This window comes from Ovis aries, chromosome 13 (genome assembly GCF_016772045.2).
Source record: "Ovis aries strain OAR_USU_Benz2616 breed Rambouillet chromosome 13, ARS-UI_Ramb_v3.0, whole genome shotgun sequence".
NCBI lineage: Eukaryota > Metazoa > Chordata > Mammalia > Artiodactyla > Bovidae > Ovis > Ovis aries.
The window spans coordinates 6,810,965-6,830,744 of NC_056066.1; the positions used below are offsets into that span (position 1 = coordinate 6,810,965).

Genomic DNA, 19,780 nt, shown 5'->3' on the forward strand with positions numbered 1-19,780 from the left:
CTTTTCTCAGAAGCTGGTGCCATAGCATTGACTTCTATGTGCTTCAGCAGTGAGTCCACTGCTTAGCCCATTTGAGTAGCCACTAACAATCACTGCCTAGGCCCCATTATTTTGAGAGTTGCTAACAGGTGGTTTCCTGATTCTGTTACTGTCAATATAGAAATAGCTGGAATTCTTCTGTAAAGAACTTTCTCAGCTTTTGGTATTCTAAAACAAAGTGCATGTAAGAAAGGGAGGATAAACACTAGATTCTTTTACTTCCTTTTCAGAGTTCAGAATAATAAACCTCCAGAAGCAGCCAAATATCGCCTCCTCCTCATGTCTGTGAATTTAACAAGGCAGTTTTGGTAAAGAAATACAGAACGAGATTATAGCGGGAGGACGTCTTTGGGTGGGGGAAAAGGGAGGGAAATAGAAGGAACAGCATTTTCTCCATTCACACCAGCCAAAGATCAACTCTTCTATGTTAGAGAAGAAAAAATCGGAGAATTGTAAGAGCTGCTTTTAAACTGTCAACGAGAATAAGACTGGCTGGACTGACTTGATAGTTGAGTTTTGGATGACTAACATTTAGGTTCACTGGTTTTAGGTCACAGATAGGACCTGCAGAATGAGTCAGCTCCTTCGGGGCTGACACAAAATGAATATTGTTGTCAGTTAACCTAGCAAAGTTTGCTCAAGATCAGTTTTACTGTTTAGCAGAATGTTCTCTTCATATAGATAACGGAGGGTGAGGACAGCGTATTAGTCTGCCAGGGCTTCTGTAACAAAATTACTTTCCTACAGTTCTGAAGGCTGGAAGCCCAAGACCAAGGCATCAGTAGGGCAGGTTTCCTCCGAGGCCTCTCTGCGTGGCTCACAAGGAGCTGTCTTCTCTCAGCATCGTCACCTGGCCTGTTCTCTGTGTGTGCAAATCTCTGGTATTTGTGCTTCTTATGAAGACATCCTGTTGGATTAGGGCCCCATCCTTAAGACTATGTTTGAGCTTAATCACTTCTTTAAAGGCCCTGTCTCCATATATAACTGCAGTGGGGGGTAGAGCTTTCAGATAAGAATCTGGTGGGGACAGAATTCAATCCATAACAGATAGAGACTAAATGAAACAATGCCCCATATGTTGCAGGCTGCATTTGTTCTCTGAGCTGAAATCCCCCTGCCCTTCCCTTGGCTCATCCTCTCTGTCTCCACTTGCCTCCTTGCTGTTCCTCAACCACACAGCATGTTTGTGCCCCGAGGTCACTGCATGTGCAGTTCTCACTACCCAGAAGGCTCTTCCCCCCAGTGCCCAAGTGGCTCCCTTGCTCACTTCTGCCAGATCTGTACTCAAAGCTGCCTTTTCAAGAAGGGTTACACTGGCCACTCATCAGCATTTCATGACCAACACCATCTCTGCCTCATGTTTCCTGTATTCTTACCATAAATCTACACTTCCCTGATAGCTCAGCTGGTAAAGAATCCACCTGCAATTCAGGAGACTCTGGTTCGATTTCTGGGTTGGGAAGATCCGCTGGAGAAGGGAAAGGCTACTTACTCCCCAGTATTCTTGGGCTTCCCTGTTGGGTTAGCTGGTTAAAAATCTGCCTGCAATGCAGGATCCCTGGGTTGGGAAGATTCCTGGGAGAAGGAAAAGGCTACCCACTCCAGTATTCTGGCCTGGAGAATTCCATGGACTGTATAGTCCATGGGGTCACAAAGAGTTGGACACGACTGAGTGACCCTCACTTTCACTTTACCATATCTACCTAGCCATCCACTTTGCTCCTCTATCTTGTTCATTGCCTGTCTCCTCCTTTGGAACAAAATCTCAGAAGGGCAAGGAGTTTTATCTGATCACTGCTCTTCCCTCAGGACCTAAAAGACAGCCAGGCCCATGGAGGGGGCTCTGTATATTTGCTAAGCAAATAGAGGATCTCTTTTTTTTTTTTTTTAATGAGGATTTGGGAAATGAAAGAGAGCAAAGTGCAAATTAGACATTTTAAAGTTCTTAATTTTATGTTTTGTAGTTTTTGATTATAGCTTGTAAGTTTGTTATACATTTTTTTGCAGAGATGTGCTAAGGGCTTTTGATTATAGCTTGTAACTTTGTTATAGACATTTTGAAGAGATACATGTAAATAAAACGATCAAAACGACATTGAAGTTGTGAACCTTAAAAGTCTGAAAAGAAAAAAGCCTATGTACTTCCCAAGATAGATACGGAATGTAGAAGTCATATGCCCTGACACCATCTGCACACTCACCTTACACAACAATCGCACACACACCATCCTCTCCGGGAGAGACGGCGGAGGCGGCGGCACCACAGTTGGGCACGGGCTGCGGACCTGCTGGGCCTGTCACGCCCGCTGCCCGAATGATACTGAGCAATTCAGCGGATGGTAGGAGGGCTACCTTGTTTGCAGGGCATTTTCCCTCCTCAAGGGCAGGACAAGGGTGTCTCACGTTCAATTTTATAACTTCTCATGAAAATTTGAAGAGCCCGATAAAACTTTCCTGCCCATTTTCCCTTACTAATTCTGCCTTATTTTTCAAATTGTTGAGTCCTAGGTAAACTATATTTTTCAATTTATTAACAGCATCACATGAACTTCCTTAATACAACCCAGGACAATGTGTATATTGTGTAGAATACACGATGGCTTAACTGCAGGCCCAGCCTGTCTTCTGCGTCGTCACCAGGCTACCAGGATGCCGGGAGCTGCGGCAGGAGCCGGCATGCTGGCTGAGCACACCTCGTGCCCTTACACAGAGAATTCTTACCTGAGGTGATAATAGTCGCTTTTTGCTTCTTTTACTGGCACGAACGTGGCAGACCTTAAGTGACCGATGCCCGGGAGGACAGCTGAGGAAGTGCGTTTGGTTGATTTTTGGGTTTTATTGCTTTGTTTCTATTACGGGCTTTTTTATTCCCCCCGTTAATGAGTAGAGTCAGGAGACGCTACTCCCACCCCTGTCCTTTTTCCCAGAAGTTCCCTCCCCATCACTTTCAAGAGCTGTCTTTCAAAGGAGCCACAATTTGTGAATAAGAATATTCTGTCTGAGCGCTCTTTGTGTGAGGCATCAAAGCTTGGAATGTAGTTTAAGGCTCTAAAAATAGAGTTTGGTCTTCAGACTTCATCCTGAAAGCAGATGTACTCAACTAGTTGACAGTTTCACATGAAACTGCCTAATGTAATCCAGAATAATGCGTATATTTTATAGAATAAAACCCCATGTAACTACAGGGCAAAAGATCTGGGTGCTCACTTCCCTAACCCATCTGATATCAGGAAAACCAGTGAAAATCTCAGGGCTGTAAAACAAGGACTCTGGGTTGGACAGTCTCTAGAGAAACCTTGCAAAGTTTTCACATTCTCTGACACTGACGTCCTTTAGGTCTTGTATACACTGTGCATGAATCTAAAAACAAGCATTTTACTTCTATCCCAGTCACTCACTGTCTTAAACGAAAAGTAAGAAATATGCCAGAGCAATTTGAAGATGTAATTCTTAAGTTCAACCTAATCAGAACTATCGACAGATGGAGGAACCGATGCCATGTTAATCATTTTAGTGTATGTTGCCCCCACCTCATTTTCTATCTAGAACAAGGACGCCATAAAAGACCACTGACAAACGCGGACAAAGCACAAAGACAGCATTATGGTAAATGTCATCATCAGTCCTGAGACGAGGCCACATAATGGGAAACGCTCTATTGTTCTCACATAGAAATATCATGTTCAAGGAACCTCCAAATAAGATGAAAATGCAGTCTTATGAAAACAGCATGTTGTTTCAGGCTCCTGGCAAAGTGTGTTACTTCTTTTACCACCGCCCGTCAGTGGCAACAGCACACAACACTGCGCCTTATGTTTAGCTTAAAAGCCCTGTGAAGGCATCCACATAAACACGGTAAGCCCATAGGACCTATCATATCACCACTCACATGGAGAATTATCATGGATATTCCATTCTGCTAAAGGTGATAAAAGCTCTACACTATATCACAAATATTTATTCTGTACTTATTAGGAGGGGACAGAAGAATGAAACACACATGGACCTCACTCTGAAGGCAATTAGGTCTTTGTAGGATGTGGAAGCTAGTTCCTTATGAAACTAGTTTCTTGTAAAATCTTAATAAAAATATGAAGTCCCTAGATTTGCATAATGCTTTAGTTTCCATAGTGCCTTTGCACTGATGAAACCACCTCAAAATAGGCTCTCAGGTAGAAAGATGTATAATATACATAATTTTCAGGTGGAAAGAAAGCCAGGCTCAGAATGGCTATGTGGTTTGCTTACGGTCCCAGAGGAAGTGGAAAAACTGAGCCTTGAATGAAAGCCTTTGGACTCCAAATTTAGGGCTCTCTTTACTCCCACAAAGTCTTACCATGAAGGATTCTAAATTAGGCTCTGTGAAGAGACACACGTCTCACTACAGGAGGTTTATGACTAAGTAGTTTTTCAGGGTGAAATAGGGCTTGCTCAGAAAAGCTACTGCCACACATTTTACCTACAAATTTCAGTTTGATTTTGGGATTCAGAGAACTGGATTTGAGCCTTAATTCTGCTGAGGATGGACTGGGGTAGGGGGTAGGCTCACTAGATCTCTGGGTTTCAGTATCTTTGTAGCCCAAAATGAAAATTTTTACTCAATTATATCGGGGGTTCTTTCTGATTTGAACATTTTAGACAGTTTTGCATTAGAACAGCCCTCTAAAGGCTGTTTAATTTTTTTTTTTTTTTTTCAAAAAACCCACATGTTTAAATTTTCTTAGAATTTGGTTATCGTTTTGTTTTTTTTTTTTTTTAAACAGCGCTTTTAAGAAGTAATTGAAATCCCGATTGGTCCCAGGACTTGTATCACCTTTCTTTTAGATACAGCCTAACTTAAGAGTGGACCTCTTAGACAGTGGTGCTGGGCCATCTACATCAGAATATCTGCGGGTGGGGGCCAGGAAGCTAGATTTCCACACCTAGGGTTTGAACCCCCAAGTTTTCAGGAACAAAGCCTGCCTTAGGTTACCTCTTGGATAAAGAGGAAGGCGGTCAGGGAAAAGGGACAGTAGACACAGCATACAGACGACATGGAAACACTGCTGACACCATCATGTTAATCGTGCATTCTGAGACTCTAGAGACCTCTACTCTGATTTTTTAAATAGTCTTCATTCTTCTTTAAATGTTCAAACAGGAACATGACTACTTTTCTGTTAAAAATTCATTTTTAAAAAAGAAGAAATCAGAACGTATCATTCCAAGTAGTCCAAACGATCACAACTGTGTAAAGAAACACAATCACAGCTGCGGAAGCTGAAGGCAATATGCGAACACGCCGACAGTGGTTGATGTGGGGCAGCGCACTGCGCTCCAGGACTCACTCAGGGCCAGGGTCGCCTTGCTTTTTCTTCTGTCATTCTGTATTTTCTCAGTTATGTAGCAGAGTGATTTAGTTGGCGTTTAATGCGGCAGCATAACCTACTGAGGAATTAATCTGTGTCCTTTCTTACTGTTGGAGACCCACTGCAGGAGGCATGACTGTGTCCCCAGTCCACTCCTGAGCATTGCCGAGAAAGAACGAACAAAATAACTGTGCTGTCCACACAGGACCCATCGACAGCATCTTCTCCTTGATATACCCCTCTCTCTGGTTTCCAGGACCCCAAACACACCTGCTCTCCTCAGCCTCTGTGGCCACAACTTCTCAGTCTCCTTTGCAGGCCCCCCACGCCCCCGAGCTAATGGCACAGGCGCTCCCGAGGACTCAGGCCCCTTCTCTCCCATCTGTGCTCACTCCCTTAGTGATCTCATCCAGTCCTTCGTTTTATGAAAGCTCTTCTATGCTGAGATTCCCAAATATACATCTCCACCTTGGGCCTCTCCTGACAATGACCTGTTTAGAAGCTTTGGTTCTGGGGCTCAGACCACCTGGCCTGAATCTTGGCTCGACCTCTGGTAGCTCTGTGGCCTCATATGAGTAACTTCGTATTTCAGATATTTCTTCCTGAAGGAAGAGGGGGAGGAGGTGTTGAGCTGAGCTGAGGAGATGGAGCCACGCCTGACAGGCCCCTGGGCAGCATGGGGGCGGGGGGTTACCTCTGCTTCTGTCAGAGGAGTCTCTGGGCCACCATTTCCTCGGTAAACCCAACAGGTGGCCTCTTCTTGGACACCCTGAGGAGGAAGCCCCAGCAGCTGAATGACATGTAGTGAGTGAAAGCCCAGAATGGCAGTTACAGTCTTCTGCTTGGTAAGCTGACAGACAACATGGATTTTTTTTTTTTTACTATAGCTTGAAAAGACTATCTTGTATTTGAAAAGAAATGAAAGGCTAATGTTGAAACTCTCATAAAGAGTGAAACTACTGTTTGTCTAATGGAACTATTTCCTGAGAATTCCAGTTGATCTGTCAGTGAGGAATTAGGGAGTGGCAAAAATAAAAACCACCAACAGACTTTTTGAAGAAAATTCTCCTCATCGAAACCATCTGCTCCCTGACTTATTGATCTGACCCATGTGACACCAAAGAACTATGAAAATGTTGGAATGAGAGAGGGCAAGGCTTCCTGCGCTGGCTTCTGCTGGTCCCAGGAGAGGCTCTCTGGAAAAAAGGGAGCCTGGCCGAATGTCAGCCCAGTCCATGCTTCTTAGAGCCGGGCAGGCACCTGAGCATGTGAAGGTCAGACACTCGCCAATAAAGGAAACTGTGGACGCCATAAGCCAGCTCATCCTAGATGTCAGTGAAAGCCACCCTTCAATTCCGGCTGTATGGGAACCTTCCTTCTCTTCTGCCCTAACACTGAGACCTCAGTTCCCTTTGCTGGTTGTCCCTCACCTCCCCAAACCACTCAGTGTTGGGGTACCCCACTTCTCAACTCATTTTGTAGAGAAACATCTGTGAAGTGTTCTGGACATAAAGTGAAGTCCCTGGTTACACTGGAGAAAGAGGACAGAGAATAATTCTCCAGACCCAACTCACCCTCCAGCTGCCACTTCATTTCTTTTCATTCACAGCAAAGTTCTTTAGAAGACTTGCCTGTTCCTATTTCCTCGGATTCTGTCCTTCCATTCTCTCTAAACCCTCTCCACTCGGGTTTTTTGCCTTGACGACTGCACTGAAATGGCTTTTTCCCAAGGTGAGCCATGCCTTCCAAATGCTAAATCCAACGGTCTGTCCTCAGACCTAACTTCATGGGCCCAGACTGCAGGATCTGATAAAGCTGGAACGCTCTCTTCACCTTGAAATGTTGAGACTCTCCCTCCTTGGTTTCTGTGACACTGCCCTAGTTCTCCACCGATCTGTATGGCCATTCCTGTCTCCTGCGCTAGGTCCTTCACTCCTCTGACTTATGAACACGGGAACTCCTCAGAAGTCTTCTCTCCGACTCTGGTCTCTCTTAGTGATCTCGTCTATCCCTGCAGTTGTGTGTGTGTGTTTAGCATTTATACGCTGAGATTTCTGAGAGGCACCTCCAGTTTGGCCCGCGCTCCGACACCCTCAGGCCTGCTTCCTTGCTCCTCACCGTCCTCCTCACCTTGGTAAACGGCAGCCCTATTCTCAGTGCTGTCTCCTCTGGTTCCCTCACACCTCCACCCAGCCCCGTGGCTGACCCTGCTGGCTTCACCTTAAAATGGGTGCAGAAGCCAGCTGGCGCTCAGCACCTGTGCATGGCTTATGTTCTAGCCCAGCTCATCACTCTTGCTCACACAAGTGGCAACAGGCTCCCCTGCTGGCTCCATTTCAGAAAGCAGCGGGAGCCACCTCCTCCAACGTAGTCAGACACTCTCAGTCCTCCGCTCCCCAGCCTCCAGTGGCTCCCATCTCAGGGGAAGAGCCCAAATCCTACCTACGACCGATCACAACCCACAAGGTCTAGTCCCCCACTTTCACTGTGACCCACTAAGACCGAGCTTGCCACTGTGCCTCCATCGCATTGGGAACGCTCACTCCTGCCTGAAGGCCTCTGTTCTTGCTGCCCTTCATATCTGGAATGTTCTTGCCTTGCTCCATAAACCTCCCAAGACTTTATTCAACTGACACTTTGTCAATGAGACCCACCTCACACTGGAAACCTCATACTTCTTAAAATCCTCCCAGCTTGACATGTCTTTCTAGCAATTACCACAAACATAGTCTGTGCCTTACTTATCTTGTTTAGTATTTTCCCCACTAGTGTGTAAGTCCAGGAATACAAGGATTCCTGGCTTTTTTGTTCACTACTATGTTCTCAGGAAAGAACCTGAATCTAATGGGCACTCAACAGTATTTGTTTAATAAATATTTCATTTTAAAAAATAAGCTGCTATATTTCATCAAAACTCTATTCCTAAGTAAACTGAGTTTTTTAATAGTTAAAATCTCAAAGCCAAAGAATCAAGGCTTCTTTCCTAGTTAATCATTATTAAATATGGTAATAAATCCCAGATTAGCTCTACTACTGGTTAACTGAGGTTAAGAAGAAATGGATTTTTGTCATCTTTCATGGTGAAAACCTTATAGATTGTATTTATTTCTTTTCTTCCCCAATTATGTATGGCCTAATGAACAAAACATAAGCTGCAAAATTCAGGAACTTGTACATAAGAGGTTATCACATTAAAGACCAGGTCCTTCCTGTCTGAACTGGCTTTGCAAGTTTATAGGAATTTGGGTTGGAAGCATGTTTTATTCAGGGGCTACTGGGGCTTATTACTAATGGCCTAGTAAGAGCTTGTTTTGCCAAGATCTTCCATTTTTAACAGAGCAGGTTCTAACTATTGGCAGGTTCTAACTGTTCAGAATTTTACCATAATATACAAAAGACCTATCAATGGAAGAAGTCGGGGGATTATTGGGCTTTTCATCCCTTATAGGAAGCACGTTTAAAATATAATTAATTTTCAAGTGAAGAAAAAGCTGTTTCCAAGTACTCTGAGCATCTCCTAATAACAAAGTGTTAATACAACCCGTGTTCTACATTTCTTTTCATCTCTTCAACACTGTAGCAGACAGGACAGTCCAAACATGTACAGCGCAGTGGTGACAGCTCAAGAGCATAAAAGTAAACCGCCATATGTGCCACAGAAGCATTCGAAAGGAATGTAAATAGAAAGAGCAGCTCAACCATATCCAAATGTCTCAATTAGTTATTACTAAAATGTTAAAATTTCACCAATTTACAGCACTGCTTTACTTACAAGACATAAAAAATTATACATAATAATCAGCAGAGAAGAATTTTAATCCTTAGAATTAGACAGAATGGACACTCCAAGTTGAAGACTTAAAAAAAGCCAGAAACTATATTATTTGAATGAATGGTACTAAAATAAAAATGTATTCTAGCAGTTAGACTTCACTTAGGGTTCAAAATCTACAGTACGGGTCAGTTTCCGATGTCTGTGAGTGAAGCAGGCCAGGCATAGGACTGGCAGAGTGGAATGTCCAGGCCCCACCAAACAGGAGGCCACCACTTGGGACCAGCTAATCATGGCTATGCAGGGAGTGGGTCCCAGTGTAGCCAAATGTACTCTTATGAGAAAACAAGTCAGGAGGAAGCAAACTGTGCTTTCACAGAAAACTTAAAACATTTAAATCAAGTATAAAATTTTATACAAAATTTCTATTTTGTATAAGTTCAAAAAAATTTTAGGTAATATTTTCAACTTTTTAAAAAAAGCGATGTGTTGCGGAAGCCAACTTTTGAGCTCAACTCTGCAGGTTAAGGGGAAGGAGGGACAGTGAGGATAAAAAGTATACCCAAACAACCATCTGGCCTCAAAATTTCACCCTCAACTTCAACGTGGAGCCACTCATAGAAGACATCTCCTACGGAATGAATGCCCATGTATGCAGGGTCCTGCAGGGCTATTAGAACCTCCGAGTACACTGCATGCCTGTAAATTCAGTTCCTCTCACTACTCACCTTCTTAATAAAATAATGTAATGAGAGTTCTTACAACATAAAACCAATGGGTGACACTGAATATTTACAACCAAAGAAACCAATGCCACGCTTTAAGTTAGGAAGGTGACATGAAATAAGAATGGCATGACCAAAATTATGGCCTTTTTTGTTTTAGGCTAAAAAAAAACAGGAAAGGATTTCTTTCCTCATTTGTCCACTGCTTTCGAACCAAGAGAAAGAAAAGACCATCCTATAATCACTTCTTACTCACTGTGAGTAATCAGGCCAATAGTTCTCGTGAATGCCTGTTTCAGCTCCATCTCACAGGTGTGTGTTGTCCTGTGGGTAAACAGTAGGCATGTCTCTGCTTTCGGAAGGTACCCATTTACCTAAAGTGTTGGGTACTAGAGGGTAACAAGGTGACATTCCAATGCTGCGTTCACACTTGATGTGAACTATGTAAGCTGATGACTATGCACGCACATAGAGGCAGGGAAATTAATGTTTTCATTATTTTCCATGCTGCTACAATAAAAAACAAAAAAGGTTTACTCACCACCTTGCAACTAACATAGAGTGTCTACAAGTCCAAGCAATAGACATATTTATCTTTGCAGAGATCCAAGCCTACACCACGATTAAAATGAGATTTATTTGGATAAATATGGTTAATAACTCTGAGAAGATTTATGCTCTTGCCAACATGGTGAATTCCCTCTTTGTGTTTATTCTATTTATTGCTTTGGAGCTTTGTCAAATGAATCATTTGGAAGAAACTGATGGCATAAGGCTAATTAGGCAAGAAAAATAAAGCTAACAACAACTCTGAGAAGCAAACTTGAGGCTGAGGAAACTTCTGATTAAAGTTTGTTTTTCACATATTCAACCTTCTACAGTCTTCTCCTGTTTGTCTAAAGGACTTTCTAAATAGACCCAATGGGATCCTCCTGGCAGTCCTAAGAGCATGGAAAAGAAATACAACTTTCTATATTTGAAATTCTGGGCAAGCTCAGAAAGTACAAGTAAAATCACTGATTAGCCACTTTTCCTTCTGCTCCGTAAGCACACTTGCCAAATGTAGCTGTCTGGGATGTTTCCCTAGTACAGAGCTTGCTGGCGGCGCCTAACACCATCCCAGGGCAGATGGCCTCCTGCCAGGGATCAGACTCCTTCAGCTGTTGAGTAATATGGGGACTGGACTATCAAAAGCAGCTAATATTTGGCTTAGACCAAGGCCAACTTGTATCTAAGTGGTTCTTCATAAATCTAAAATATGGTCCAATAAATCCACCTAGTGGCTGAATGTCACTGGCCACTACCATGGAACTGAAGTCCCTTTTAAGAATTCATGGTCAACCCACCTAAAGACGCTCCACTGTCTAGAGCTCAAGGGAATCTGAGAAGGTTGCCTATGTTGGCCCGAGATACACTCAACAGTAGCCAGTAAATAATATTCTTCTCTCTTACTTTTAAAAGTAGAATTATTCAGTTAGGGGAGCTTAGCTGGAATGCTGCAGGCAACTTAGGTTCCATTTCAAAACCTGTTTGTAAGGCTGTCAAATTGGCAGACGTCCAGTCAGAAAGCTTTGTAAAAGGGCTCCATTACCACCATACTGGCCTGAATGGCAGAGTTGAGTGTGTGTGTACATGTGTGTCCATTCTTGTAGCCTCAAACAATTTTCTTTTTCCTCTTCTGGAATCTCTGAATTCACTTGTCAGTTGGTTTATAACAGACTTACGTTTTGGCAAAAAGGAATAAGCCTGACCATCTCCACCAGGGGATCAGCATGAAAACCTAGGAGGTGTCAATCTTGTGGATGGTACCTTTGGAAGCACAGTTTGTGTGAACGAGGCTGCGGAGCTGCAAGGCGCTAGCCCTGAGAGACTCTCACTGCTTCTGCTATCACGTGACCCTCCCAGCACCACCATTACCCATCACAACACATGTATAAACAGCTCTATTATATGCCCTGTGGTTGTATTTTCGATTAATATTCAGAATACTATGAAAACATCAGTAATAGTCCCATTTTAAAGATAAGGAAACCAATGGTTAGTGTTGTAACCTGTCCCAGGTTATAAAGCAGGAGGCTCAGGAGTGAAATTCACCTCTGGCTAACTCCGAAGCCTGTTCTCTTATTATATCAGGTCGCCTCTTTATACACGACCTTGCTGACATCTTTTAAAACCCCTCCTCCTACTGCTCTGCCAGGAATGAAGCAGTCAGAATTTTTTTCTCTCCTAGGAAAAGTCTTATCTTTTTCTGAAGTTTAGTTCATTTAAATTTTTCTACTAGATTCAGCTCTTTGGATAATTTTTAAAATCCATGACTTTATAGTATATCCAGCTCACTCTCATTATTGGGAATAGGGGCAACAGTCTCCTCTGCCTTTCTTCATCCTAACTGGAAGTGGAAGTCTCTTTCTCACTTCTCTTGGTAACTCCCTCTTGTGTTGTTTGGTCTTTAAATCCTGTCTGACTATTGCAACCCTACAGACGGTAGCCCACCAAGCCCCTCTGTTCATGGGCTTTCCCAGGCGAGAACACTGGAGTAGGTTGCCATTTCCTTCTCCAGAGGGTCTTCCTGACTCAGGGATCAAACCCGTGTCTCCTGCATTGGCAGGTGGCTTCTTCACCACTGAGCCACCTAGAAGCCCCCCTCTTGAGTACCTCACGTTTATATTTAAGTCTTCCTCCATACCTTTCCTTGAGAGGCAAGTTAAGCCTAGTAAAAACTTTCAGAAACCTTATCTGTGCTATCCCTTCTACGCAGACATTTACTGAGATTTTTTAAAAGACTCAGAAACTATCTTCATAAAAACAAATCATAGTAGATACTACATTTGGGGTTGCAAAAATCCTACCAAAAACTGGATAGCAACTATATGCTAAGTAGTCTGGAATGTAGAATTTAGAGCTTTGCAGATAGCACACAAGTATCCAGGAATGCAGGGCCGTAACAAATACAACATCCACAATATACGCAGGACTTAACTCATCTGTATTCAGACATCAGTTTTGTTTCCTTGCTCCTGTCGAGTCTGACCCAGGAAGGACTTAGGGCAGAGTCAGGTTTTCTTGCTCTCATTTCACTCGTGAGGCCTCTGAAATCCAGAGAGAGACAGTGGCCACGCAGAGTCATACAGCCTGCAAGAGGTGGAGGTGGACCCAGGCTCTGGCAGCCCAGTGCTGCACCCATTCCGATGCTTGCTCAACTGCAACACCAGGTGAATGTGCCATAGTAGCCAAGGGTGATATTTTTTAAAAAACTTTTTATTTGAAAATAATCTCAAAAATATACAGACTAGTTCAAGGAGCACCCACACCTCCTTCACGCAGGGTCGCCCATTGCTAACATTTCTCTTCATTTGCTTTGTGATCTACTACTGTCTGTCTGTTCAGGGCTTACCAGGCGGCGCAGTGGTGAAGAACCCACCTGCTAGTACAAGAGATGTGCTTTTGACCCCTGCGTGGGGAAGATACCCTGGAGAAAGAAATGGCAATCCACTCCCGTATTCCTGCCTGGAAAAAGTCCCATGGACAGAGGGGCCTAGTGAGCTGCAGTCAAGGGATCACATAAGAGTCGGAAACGACTGGGCGACGGAGCAACATACACACATCTGTTTGTCCATCCATCCACATAACAATATTTTCTGAACCACTGAGAAGACATTGTATAATTATGGCCCTTTACCCTTAAATACTTGAGTTTATATTCCCTAAGAGTAAGAATATTTCCCTACGTACTACAGTACAAAGATATTTTAAAATGGTAACATCTTCTGCTACCTATATCCCCTTTTATTCACTGACCTAAGAATACATTTTTAGCATTTTCCCCCTACCATCCAGGGTCCAGCATGGGATCAGTTACCACATATGCTAGTGGTCACTGCCCTTTAATAGTATTTAATCTGGAACATTTCCTCAGCCTTTGTCTTTTATGACATTGACATTTTTGAAGAATATAATCCCCTTTTCTTTCTTCCAAGAATGATCTTCATTTTTTATTTCTCTAATGTTTCCTTGTGATTAGGTTCAGATGGTACGCTTCCAGATGGGATACTGCAAAAGAGATGCGGTGTCTTTCTCGGGTTCTCACATCCAGAGGCACATGATGTCCACCTGTCCCTCGCGGTGACATTAATTTTGATCACGTGGTCAAGTTGTTGCCTGGTTTTTCCATTATATACTTATTATTTTTCCCTGAAACTAATAAGAACCCTGGGGCAACACCTTAAGACCATAAAATAGCTTGCTCCTCCTCAAGGATGAATTTTTATAACAGTATTTTCACTATGTTATAAAAAAAAAAAGACCTCTACATCGTAAAAGAAACCTAGGTTTTACTTATTATTCTTGAATAAGTTCCATGCCAATTTTAACATCTGTTTTTATTACAGTAGTCCATGTACACTGGGTGTTTATTAAAAACCATTCATTAACTGTCTGCTATCTTGGGTAGGATACTGGCAATTTGATTTTTAAATTCAGCTGGTATCAATGCCCTAATTTGGTTCAATTAAAAAGAAATCTCTTTAACTTATGCAACAGTAGGGATTTAGAAATTAAATTAAGGTATATCACTGCAAAAACATTCTATTAAAAAAAGAAACTTATAAAAGAACTTACTCCTATTTGTTCAAATTACATACGGATTCTGGTTATAATGGTATTAGTTATTATCCAGCCTTTTCTAAATAGTACTATTTTGGCTGAACTTTAATTCAAGGTCTTAACTTGGATTAAATATAATTAGCTTATATAAAATGTTTGAATGGCCAAGTGATTTTAGTTTCTGAGTTTGGTAACAAGCAGAAAGGAGGCAATTTTTGGAAGGCAGAGTAAATTTCAAAAAAGAATTATTTTTTTTTCCAGAAGTTGCTTTTAAATTGAAAAAAATACTATGGCTATTGTTTTAGTTTTTGAAGATGCCTCCTTTCTCATTTTGGGACCATAGTTTGCAACATGCATGAGAGCATGTTTCACAAACTGTCATCATGCTGAGTGGGTATGCCACTAAGTCAGTAATTCTTCCATAGAAATAAGGAAACCAGGGCCGGTAGGCCAAAAGCTTTCTCTCTTAAAAAGAATAGAAACTTTGCTATAGCCCCTCTTTTCCCTTTTGAGCTCAATCTCTCATCTATAATTTTGCCATACTTGTAATACAATAAAATTCCAGGCTTTATGACAGAAGAGATATTTTTTGGTTTTGTTGGTTTCTTTCTTTGTTTTTTTGCTTGTTCTTTTTTTTTTTTTTTTTTTTTTTAAATCAATAGAATTCAACAACCAAAGCTTTAGTGTTTCGGGGATTTTTTGTTTGTTTGTTTTTCGCTCTGTGGTTGCGGGGAAGCATTTGTAGCCACGAGAGGAAGAAAGGGAGAGGCCTGAACTCTCAGCAAAGAAGCTCAAACACACGACTGACAAGTGAGGCGAAAGCAGCAGCCCTGTCTGTTGGCCCATTGATACCACCAGAGGCAGAATTTACCAACATTATGGAAACCACGCCCACCAGAGGTCACGCAATACAACTGGAAGCCAAATATCTCTGGGCTCGAGGCACGAGTCTCCACGCTCTTTCCTCCTATGTTTCATGTTAAATAGCAAGGTGTCTTCAGGGGGCCACCAGCAGGGACAACAGGGACCTTATAACAGGATAACAGTCCAAGTACAGGGCTTAATGACATGACCGTCCCCACCAGACAGGCTTCAGTACTGAGGTCCACTTCTTCCAGGTCTTTTTGTTGATGTTGTTAAGAAGCGATCTTAGCTCAGATTCTACGTGTCAGGGGGCGGAGAAACTTAACTGGCCGCAAGCCAGTTAAGGATTTTTGTGGCTTACCAGGCTTATTATAAAATAATAATAACAACTGTTTTTGCCATTGGGAAGAAAAGAATGTTTTCCTTTTGAATGTTTGAAAATATTTAAAGTCACTTTTCCACTCATTATTCTTTCCTTTATTTTTAATTGGAAGAGAACTGCTTTACAATGTTGTGCTAATTTCCACTCATTCTTTATACCCATTCTATTCAATATGGTAGCCACTAGCCACACATAGCTATTTACATAAAATTTTAAATTCTGTTCCTCAAGCACACCAGCCACATTCAAGTGCTCAAGGGCATCTGTATCTAGTGACTATCCTATTGGACAGCGCAATAGAAATACAAAACATTTCCATCAACACAGAAAATTATTTTAGTATTGCTCTAAACTCATTATCTTTTTTAAGTGAGCCATTATAATTCAATTCTCCTTATACTATGGAACAAAACAATCTTCCTGCATACTCATACGAAATAAATATATGGATACAATACAAATACTGTATTAGGCAGGGATGAGACAAAGTTGTTCATTGGAAGGACTGATGCTGAAGCTGAAACTCCAATACTTTGGCCACCTCATGCGAAGAGTTGACTCATTAGAAAAGATTCTGATGCTGGGAGGGATTGGGGGCAGGAGAAGAAGGGGACGACAGAGGATGAGATGGCTGGATGGCATCACCAACTCTGTGGACATGAGCTTGGGAAAACTCCGGGAGTTGGTGATGGACAGGGATGCCTGGCATGCTGCGATTCATGGGGCTGCAAAGAGTTGGACACAACTGAGCGACTGAACTGAACTGAGACAAAGGTGGGGGTGATCTCTGTAATACTGTCACAAACACACGCTGTCCTCACAAAGCCCTGTGATGCTACCAACTTGCTGGATAATATTCAAAGGCCTGCCTGGTATTCCATGACAAAGAAGCAAGAAACTATTCTTTCTTACGCGTCACCTTAATTTGTTAACGATGCCACCTATATCAAACAATTTACATCAGAAGTTTCCTTACTTGCATTTCCAAATGTGTAAAATAAATCATGTCCTTTGGAAAAGAGGCTGCCCAGCTTTGCAGCTTTGTAACTGAGGTACTTTAATGCCACGTAACGCAAAGAGTCGGACACGACTGAATGCCAAGTAAACATCGGAGGCCACAGCTGTTTCTAAAAAATTTTATGAACAAGAACAGGGGGCCAGTATAATATAAATCCACAAAGGATGTTCTGATTCCCAGGCTCACCTGCTATGAGAGCAGGGAGGCCAGGCAACTCAAGAGGAGTCGCATGGGCTTCTTTGCCACGCTGTAACCCCTGGGGGATGGCAGGGCACAGGGCACACGGGGTGCAGACCTTTGGCCCTGCCCTGAGGCTGCCGTGTCAGACCACCCAGCGCACGAGACAGGCAGCCCTTGCACACACGCGGGTGCCTCTGCCCTCACACGTGCAGGGTGTGTCCAGGTGCTGGGCTAACTCTGCCTCAGCTTCCTTGAGGTCTTCCCATCCTCCCCGCAAAACCACCCCCCAGCCCCGTCAACCCATTACCCACTTTCTCTTCCCCAGTCCCAGTTTCTTATTCATAACAGACAAAGAACAAGGTGAAAAAAAAAAAGAAAAGGTTTTTTCTAATTTCCTCTGCTCCATCATCAAAAGCAAAAAAAGATCTGCTATTTTTCTTTGGGATTGGTAACTGTTCTTTATCAGATTCTCATAAAGATCACAGAGCTACCACCCAAGAGAAGCCAAAAAGAATTCCCTGTGTCCACCTAGCCAGTTAGAGGTTCCTGTGCTGTCGGTAAGACTCTGCTCATTCCCCTCCCGCCCCCTCCTACCCTCTCCCACCCAGCTCTCCCCACGTACCTTGGCCTTCCCATCCTGGGCGGACATGTATCCAACACACATGCTCTCGGTCGTGTGGCTCCACAGAAATTCCACTGCCAGGGAAGGGAATACAAATAGGCACATTCAGATCACAGATGGAAAATAAATCTCTGCTTTTTAATAGAACAGTTAAAGATAGCTTTATATTTAACACACTCGGCTCCCAACTTTCCATTCGCTCCTTCATAAATGTCAAGATGATTTAGTACTCAAAACTGTGTAATGCCATTTACTGTGAAATGAAAAATGTATTTCTTTCTTGTCAAAACTTATGATTATTACATGTAAAATAAATGCTCCTCTGTTTGAAACTTGTAACATTAAACACACACACATGCACACACACTCATGCACACAGTATACAATGATTTAGTGAACGTAATATTCCATAACGCAGTTTCCTTTAAAACACACACACACACTCTGTGGGTCAAGGTTTTTAAATATCATTCTCTATGAAAAGGAACCAGGGTTCCTTGGAGAAATGTTGATTCCAGGGCCTGGGCAGAGAAAATACTAAACGAATCTGGAACATCTTTTTGTGCCAGAAGATGAGGAAGTCCTCGAAGAATGAGGAAAGCTTAGGAAAGGGCCCACGGATCAGCCTGAAGAGACCCCCAACTGACCATATCTGTGTCAATCTAAGTGTCAGAATAAATAATAACAGTAAAGAATTATCATCCCTGAACAAAATTAAAATCAACGAGCCCATACAAGACCTAGGTCCCAGGTCCCAGCCTGTCTAACTAATACAAACAAATAGGAGTAAGTAAAATGGGGGAGAAGAGAAAGCACTTCCTTGCAGCTGAATGCCAACGAATAAATACAGAAGAAATAATAGATGCTTTCCTTTTTTTAGAAAAGCATCACACTTTCAAAAACTAAGAAAATTTGGAAAGGAGTGTGCTTTTTACGCAGTCTCAATGGAATCTCTCCAGAAAATTCTTATGAAATACAAAGGGGCAAAGGGTAAGTTCACTGTGGAGAAATGCAACGGACCACACTTTAATCAAGTGATGGAAGCTAACATCACTGAGTAAGGGGCAAATCAACACAACGCGTCTCTGGATCAGACACCCTGAGACTCACCGCCACTTCTGCAGCGTTCCCACCAAAAACACAGACTCAGAATTGCAGGAGGAAACGCCACACAAATCTGACATAGGAATACTAAGAAATAACTGACTTGAACTCTTCAAAAGATGTCAAGGTCAAAAAATATAAAGAAAGTTGAGAAACTGTTCCCATGTAAAGGCAACAAATGCATCCCAGGGAATTTCCTGGTGGTCCAGGGGTTAAGACTCCGTGCTTTCACTGCTAAGGGCCCAGGTTCAATCCTGGTCAGGGAACAAAGATCCCATGAGCTGCGCAGCATGTCCAAAAAGTAAATAAAGAAAGAAAGAAGACAAAGACGATATGACAACTAGAGGTAATGTGTCCTTCTGGTATGGAGCCTGGATAGGGGTGGGGGGTGTTTGAAGGGACATTCCTGAGATAAGTAATGGACTTTGAAAATGGACTATGGATTGGATAATAGTGTGGTATCAACATTAAACTCTGTGATTTTGCTAACTATACTATGATTACTTAGAAGAACCTTGTTCTTAAGAAATATGCACCGAAGTATTTAGAGTAAAGACTCGATCTCTTCACCTTGCTCTCAAGTCATTCAGAAAAAAAGAGTACACGTTTAAATGTGTATGTGTGTAAGGGAAGAGGGATGAAAGGAAGAAGTAAAAATGGAAAAACAAGCGGGGGAAATAAAAACAAAGAGCAAATGCACGTAAAGAAATCACAGGTGTCCCCTGTTCTGTTCTCAAAACATCTGCATAAATTTGAAATTATATCTAAAAGTTATAGTAAGAAAAATCCTGAGACACACACAAAAGTCTGTCACCTTCAGGTACTAACTTGCAAAACTCTATGCTGTTTTAAATGCATTTTTAAAGCTTTGATGCACTTTTACAAAAATTTCACAAGTCCCGGGTTATAAAACTGCCTTGCTCAACTCTAAGCCTCCGGGTCCTGAGCCATCCATCTCTCTCTGAGCTAATTAGGCCTGAAGACAGTGTGTGGGCTGAGACACAGCTCTGGGCTCTGCCGTCCTGACTCTGAAGCCCTTGCCAGACACGTGGGGAAGGCAGAGGCCTGAGAGGCAGCTCTGCGCTCCTCACAGAGCAGCTCACTCTCTCATCATTAACTCATTT

At 42.5% G+C, this 19,780-nt stretch overlaps 1 protein-coding gene across 5 annotated transcripts in view; it reads right to left on the reverse strand.

Moving 5' to 3' along the window:
* TASP1 (taspase 1) overlaps positions 1–19,780 on the reverse strand; it is a 273,068-nt gene that overhangs the window by 10,930 nt on the left and 242,358 nt on the right. For all 5 annotated transcript variants that reach the window (XM_027976480.3, XM_042230423.1, XM_004014161.5 and 2 more), the window contains one exon: positions 17,553–17,626. In XM_027976480.3, the coding sequence (XP_027832281.1) occupies positions 17,553–17,626 (74 nt within the window). Of the gene's footprint in view, positions 1–17,552; positions 17,627–19,780 lie in introns of those variants that run through there.